The 6000-nt window shown below is 52.9% G+C and overlaps 1 protein-coding gene across 1 annotated transcript in view; it reads right to left on the bottom strand.

Annotated features, from left to right (window-relative positions):
* Window positions 1-5152, bottom strand: part of dap3 (death associated protein 3) — a 30525-nt gene extending 25373 nt beyond the window's left edge. The window contains exons 1-2 of the mRNA XM_080184303.1: window positions 5078-5152; window positions 2333-2379 (exon numbers count right to left, since the gene is read on the bottom strand). Coding sequence (XP_080040429.1) covers window positions 2333-2374 — 42 coding nt within the window. The 5' untranslated portion in view covers window positions 2375-2379; window positions 5078-5152. The remainder of the gene's footprint in view (window positions 1-2332; window positions 2380-5077) is intronic.
* Window positions 5153-6000: the final 848 nt, after the last annotated feature.

A 6000-nucleotide genomic window follows, 5' to 3' on the forward strand; every position in this document is an offset into this window, starting at 1 on the left:
CACACCCTTTAAGGGAGCAAGCACCCAGTACTCCGGTCTGTACGTCACTCTGAAATGCAGGTGCTGCCAAGTGAACGATGGACTGGCGTTCTATGAGGATGTGTCTAGGGCAGTGGATAGAGGAGAGCCGGTGGATGTGGTCTTTCTGGATTTTCAGAAGGCGTTTGACAAGGTACCTCACAAGAGGTTATTGCAGAAGGTCAGGGGACATGGAGTTGGGGGTAGGGTGTTAGCGTGGATAGAGGATTGGTTGTCAAATAGGAGGCAGAGAGTGGGGGTCAATGGGTGCTATTCGGATTGGCGGTTGGTGACTAGTGGGGTGCCCCAGGGGTCGGTGCTGGGGTCTCAGCTATTTACCATTTATATAGATGATCTGGAGGAGGGAACCGAGTGCAGGGTGTCGAAATTTGCTGATGACACCAAGATTGGGGGAACGGCAAATTGTGCGGAGGGTGTGGAGAGTCTGCAGAAGGATCTAGATAGGCTGGGCGAATGGGCCAGGAAATGGCAAATGGAATTTAATGTTGGCAAGTGCGAGGTGGTCCACTTTGGTAGGAAGAATGGTAGGAAGGACTATTACTTACGTGGCGAAAAACTGCAGCAGGCGACGGTGCAGAGGGACCTCGGGGTCCTTGTGCATGAGTCGCAAAAACCCAGCTTGAAGGTGCAGCAGGTGGTCAGGAAGGCGAATGGGATGCTGGCCTTCATAGCGAGGGGGATTGAATATAAAAGTAGGGAGGTCTTGCTGCAGCTGTATAGGGCATTGGTGAGGCTGCAGCTGGAGTACTGTGTGCAGTTTTGGGCGCCGCACCTGCGCAAGGATATTTTGGCCCTGGAGGGAGTGCAGAGGAGGTTTACTAGGCTGATACCGGAGTTGAGGGGGTTGAGCTATGAGGAGAGGCTGAATAAACTAGGCTTGTACTCGCTAGAGTTTAGAAGAATGAGGGGAGATCTCATTGAGACGTATAAGATGATGAATGGGATGGATAGGATAGAGGTGGAGAGACTCTTCCCGCTCAAAAAAGACAGTAGGACTAGGGGGCACAGCCTCAAGATAAAGGGGAGGCGGTTTAGAACGGAGTTGAGGAGGAACTTCTTCACTCAAAGGGTGGTGAATCTCTGGAATTCTCTGCCCGTTGAAGTGGTGGAGGCTGCCTCGCTAAATATTTTTAAGAAGCGGGTTGATGGGTTTTTGATGAGAGAGGGGATTAAGGGTTATGGGGAGAGGGCGGGAATGTGGAACTGAGCCACAACAGATCAGCCATGATCTTATTGAATGGCGGGGCAGGCTCGAAGGGCTAGATGGCCTACTCCTGCTCCTATTTCTTATGTTCTTATGTTCTTATTATGTTCTTAATTTGACACTGTGTTCATTGTTCCAAATGGTTTCATTTCCCGCAGGAAGCCATGCAACTTTGACACTGATTGCCCGCACTCCAAGGCAAGATTTTGTTTTTAAATGATGAGAGGTTTGCAGCTGCACTGTTCCCTCAAGGAATTGGCAATGACAAATCAGTACTAAATTTTAATCCCATTCATTTAGGGTGAATGGAAAATACTACAGCTGGGCAGCCACTAGGAGGCACCAGATCTCTGTATTCAAATACAAATCCCCCTCTGGCCGACACCAGTTGCAGCGACTGCCCCATACGGGAAGCTCCCCAGAGGCACCAACGGGAAGGGGCCAATCCTGACCAACAGTCAGCCCCTTTACTGGGCCAAGAGGAGGAGGAACAGCAGGTTCCTCACTCCAGTGTTGCTAACCCTGATACTGCGCAGGTGACACAGTGGGTTAGCACTGCTGTCTCACAGCGCCAGGGACCCGGGTTCGATTCCCAGCAGCACGGTGACACAGTGGGTTAGCACTGCTGTCTCACAGCGCCAGGGACCCGGGTTCGATTCCCAGCAGCACGGTGACACAGTGGGTTAGCACTGCTGTCTCACAGCGCCAGGGACCCGGGTTCGATTCCCAGCAGCACGGTGACACAGTGGGTTAGCACTCACAGGGGGAGAATGTGGGACTCGCTCTCACGGGGGGAGAATGTGGGACTCGCTCTCACGGGGGGAGAATGTGGGACTCGCTCTCACGGGGGGAGAATGTGGGAGAATGTGGGACAAGCACCCAAGGTGATAGTGGGCGTGGTGAATAGCTGAGATCCAGGGCGGTAGCTGGATAAACATGAGGGACAGGATATGAGGGTAGAAGGGTATGACAATGGCAAGAGGGGCTCATGTGGAATATATGCACTAGTATGGGACTCGAGGGGCTGAATGGTCTCTTTCTGCACTGTAAACACTGAGTAGTCATTTCTAACGTTGCAAAGAGACTCACCAGTCGGCTTAATGTGATTCCCAGCTGCAGACTCTTCATCATCGTCCCTATGGGGTGGAGAGAGAGAGAGCTGATGAATCCACTTGGGGATGATGCCGGACATTTGCACAGACTCCCTGCAGTGCCGTATCCATCCTGTAAACCCCTCTCCCCATTCACTATGTGCAGGTTAGGTGGACTGGCCATGGTAAATGCCTGGGTTTATGGAGAAAGGGAAGGGGAAAGCCTCAGGTGGGATATTCTTTCGGAGAGTCAGTGCAGACTCAATGGGCCAAATGGCCTCTTTCTGCACTGTGGGGATTGAGTATATGGCAGCCTCGACTGCAGGTTGCACATCTTGACTCACAACCGCGGCAACAGTGTACACAGAAGGAGAATTCAAACATGGGTCAGATTGCATCAACAAGTGGACCTCAATCCCACTCAACATCTCAGCAGCACCACTGAACTCAAGCTAAGACAGCTGAATGGTCTACACATCACTTTAATAATAGAAGCAGGAGGAGGCCATTCAGCCTTCCAGCCTGCCCAATTCTCTTCATGTTAACGTGCAGGTTCAGTCAGCAGTTAGGAAGGAAAATGCAATGTTAGCATTCACGTGGAGAGGGTTAGAATACAAGAGCAAGGATGGACTTCTGAGGCTGTATAAGGCTCTGGTCAGACCCCATCTGGAGAATTGTGAGCAGTTTTGGGCCCCGTATCCAAGGAAGGATGGGCTGGCCTTGGAAAGGGTCCAGAGGAGGTTCACAAGAATGATCCCTGGAATGAAGAGCTTGTCGGATGAGGAACGGGTTGAGGACTCTGGGTCTGTACCCGTTGGAGTTTAGAAGGATGGTGGGAGGGGGATCTTATTGAAACTTACAGGATACTGCAAGGCCTGGATAGAGTGGACGTGGAGAGGATGTTTCCACTAGTAGGAAAAACTAGAACCAGAGGGCACAACCTCAGGCTAAAGGGACGATCCTTTAAAACAGAGATGAGGAGGAATTTCAGGGTGTGTGGGGAACACCACAAGACATAGGAGCAGAATTAGGCCACTCGGCCATCGAGTCTGCTCCCCCATTCAATCATGGCTGATATTTTTTCTCATTCCCCATTCTCCTGCCTTTTTCCATAACCCCTGATCCGCTTATTAATGATGTGGGTATGCTGGCGTTGGACTAAAACCTGGTGTTGTCAGACTTTTTACCCCCCTTATTAATCAGGAACCTATCTATCTCTGTCTTAAAGACACTCAGTGACCCGGCCTCCTCTGTGGCAAAGAGTTCCACAGATTCCCCACTCTCTGGCTGAAGAAATTCCTCCCCATCTCTGTTTTAAAGGATCGTCCCTTTAGCCTGAGGTTGTGCCGTCTCTGGTTCTAGTTTTTCCTACTTGTGGGAACATCCTCTCCACCCAGACCTCGCACTATCCTGTAAGTTTCAATAAGATTCCCCCCTCATCCTTCTAAACTCCAACGAGTGCAGACCCAGAGTCCTCAACCGTTCCTCATATGACAAGCTCTTCATTCCAGGGATGCTGGCTGCTTTTCTGAGGCAGCAGGAAGTGTGGACAGAGGCTGGTTTGCGTGATGGGACTGGGCTACTTTCAGGACCTTTTGTAGTTTCTTGTGATCTTGGGCACAGCAGGAGCCCACAGTTGTTTGTATTCAATGGCAGAGCAGGCTTGATGGGCTGAATGGCCTATGTCTTCTCAGACACTCTTATATGAGACATGTTGACTGTCAGTTAGTGAAGTGTTCCTGTAAAAGGCCAGCATAGAGTTTGATAGCCCGAATGGCCTCTTTCTGCATTGTAACTGTTCTATGATACAGACAGTGATGAAAAATATGTTCAAAGAGAAGCAGAAGGCTTCATGAACGGGAATCTGGGGATGGGGGGCTTGGGGGACATTAGAAGTCTTTATCATTTAAAATGTTTTTACAAGTTTATTAATGTCAAAAGGAGGCTTACATTAACACCGCAATGAACTTACTGTGAAAATCCTCTAGTTGCCACACTCCAGCGACTGTTTGGCTACACTAAAGGAGAATTTAGCACGGTCAATTCATTTATGGCTCATTTGAAGGAGGCCATTTAGCCCATCGAGTCTGTGCTGATCACAACCCATCCAGGCCCTATCCCTGTAACCCACATATTTACCCTCGCTAGTACCCCTGACACTAAAGGGGCAATTCAGCATGGCCGATCCACCTTAACCTGCACATCTTTGGACGGTGGGAGGAAACCAGAGCACCCGGAAGAAACCCACGCAGACACGGGGAGAACATACAGCCTCCACACAGACAGTGATCCAAGCTGGGAATTGAACCCAGGTCCCTGGTGAGGCAGCAGTGCTAACCCACTGTGCCACCGTTGTCAGGGATTATAGAGATGGGGTGGGTGTGTAGGGGCTGGAGGAGGTTACAGAGATAGGGAGGGAGGGGGGGTGGTTTCTAGAGATAGTGGGGGGGGGGGGGAGGTTTCCAGAGATAGCGGGGGGTTGGGGGGGGGTTCCAGAGATAGGGAGGCGGGGGTCCAGAGATAGGGAGGCGGGGGGGGGGGGGGGGTTTGCAGAGATGGGGGGGGTCCAGAGATAGGGAGGCGGGGGGGGGGGGTTTGCAGAGATGGGGGTGTTCCAGAGATAGGGAAGGGGGGTTCCAGAGATTAGAGGGGGGGGTAGTTTCCAGAGATAAGGGGGGGGTGTTTCCAGAGATGGGGGGGGGTTACAAAGATAGGGAAACAAGTTATAGGGAGAACAGATCACCGTCAGGCGGCCGCTCCTCTCCTCCAGCCTCACGCAGCCGTCACCCTGGGCGCCGCCATCTTCCGTACAGCTGGGGGTGAAAGGTCAGGGCAGCGGCTGGAACGGAAAACAATCGACAATTTCTTTCCCTCCTCTTTGCAGACGCAAAACCTCTGAACCAAAACCCCTAAACGATCCCTGTTTCATAAAAATAAATCAATAAACCGATTAACCGGAAACCAACCGCCGCGGAGCTGCTCCCTCCCTCTGAGGGGCGCCGCCATGTTGGTTCAGCCCCCATGGCCTTTCCCCCGCTTTAATCTTTACTTCCCGATTTAAAAAAATCCGAATGTCAATACATTTTCACGCTCGTGTGATGACGGGAGGTTGCATCTGTTTGATGGATGGATGTCGTGGGCATCCGAACGGTGTCTGCAGGGATTTATCGTCCCGTTGCTATGGCCGGGATGTCGTCGTTGCTAAGCGGCCTCTTCCCCTCAGCAATTAAATTTAAAAAAAACCCGGTTTCTCTTGAACCCAACCGGGGCGGGGGTGGGGGGGGTGGGGGGGATTAGGGATCGGGGCGGGGGTGGGGGGGGTGGGGGGGATTAGGGATCGGGGTGGGGGGGTCGGGGGGTTTTAGGGATCGGGGTGGGGGGGGTCGGGGGGTATTAGGGATCGGGGTGGGGGGGGGTCGGGGGGGATTAGGGATCGGGGTGGGGGGGGATTAGGGATCGGGGTGGGGGGGATTAGGGATCGGGGTGGGGGGGGTCGGGGGGCGATTAGGGATCGGGGTGGGGGGCGTCGGGGGGGATTAGGGATCGGGGTGGGGGGGATCAGGGGGGATTAGGGATCGGGGGGATTAGGGGTGGGGGGGTTGGGGTGGGGGGGTCGGGGGATTGGGGAGGTAGGGGGATTAGGGGTGGGGGGCGGGGGATAGGGGA

Source organism: Carcharhinus amblyrhynchos, unplaced genomic scaffold (assembly GCF_965287045.1).
Source record: "Carcharhinus amblyrhynchos unplaced genomic scaffold, sCarAmb.v2.hapA scaffold_668, whole genome shotgun sequence".
Classification (NCBI taxonomy): domain Eukaryota; kingdom Metazoa; phylum Chordata; class Chondrichthyes; order Carcharhiniformes; family Carcharhinidae; genus Carcharhinus; species Carcharhinus amblyrhynchos.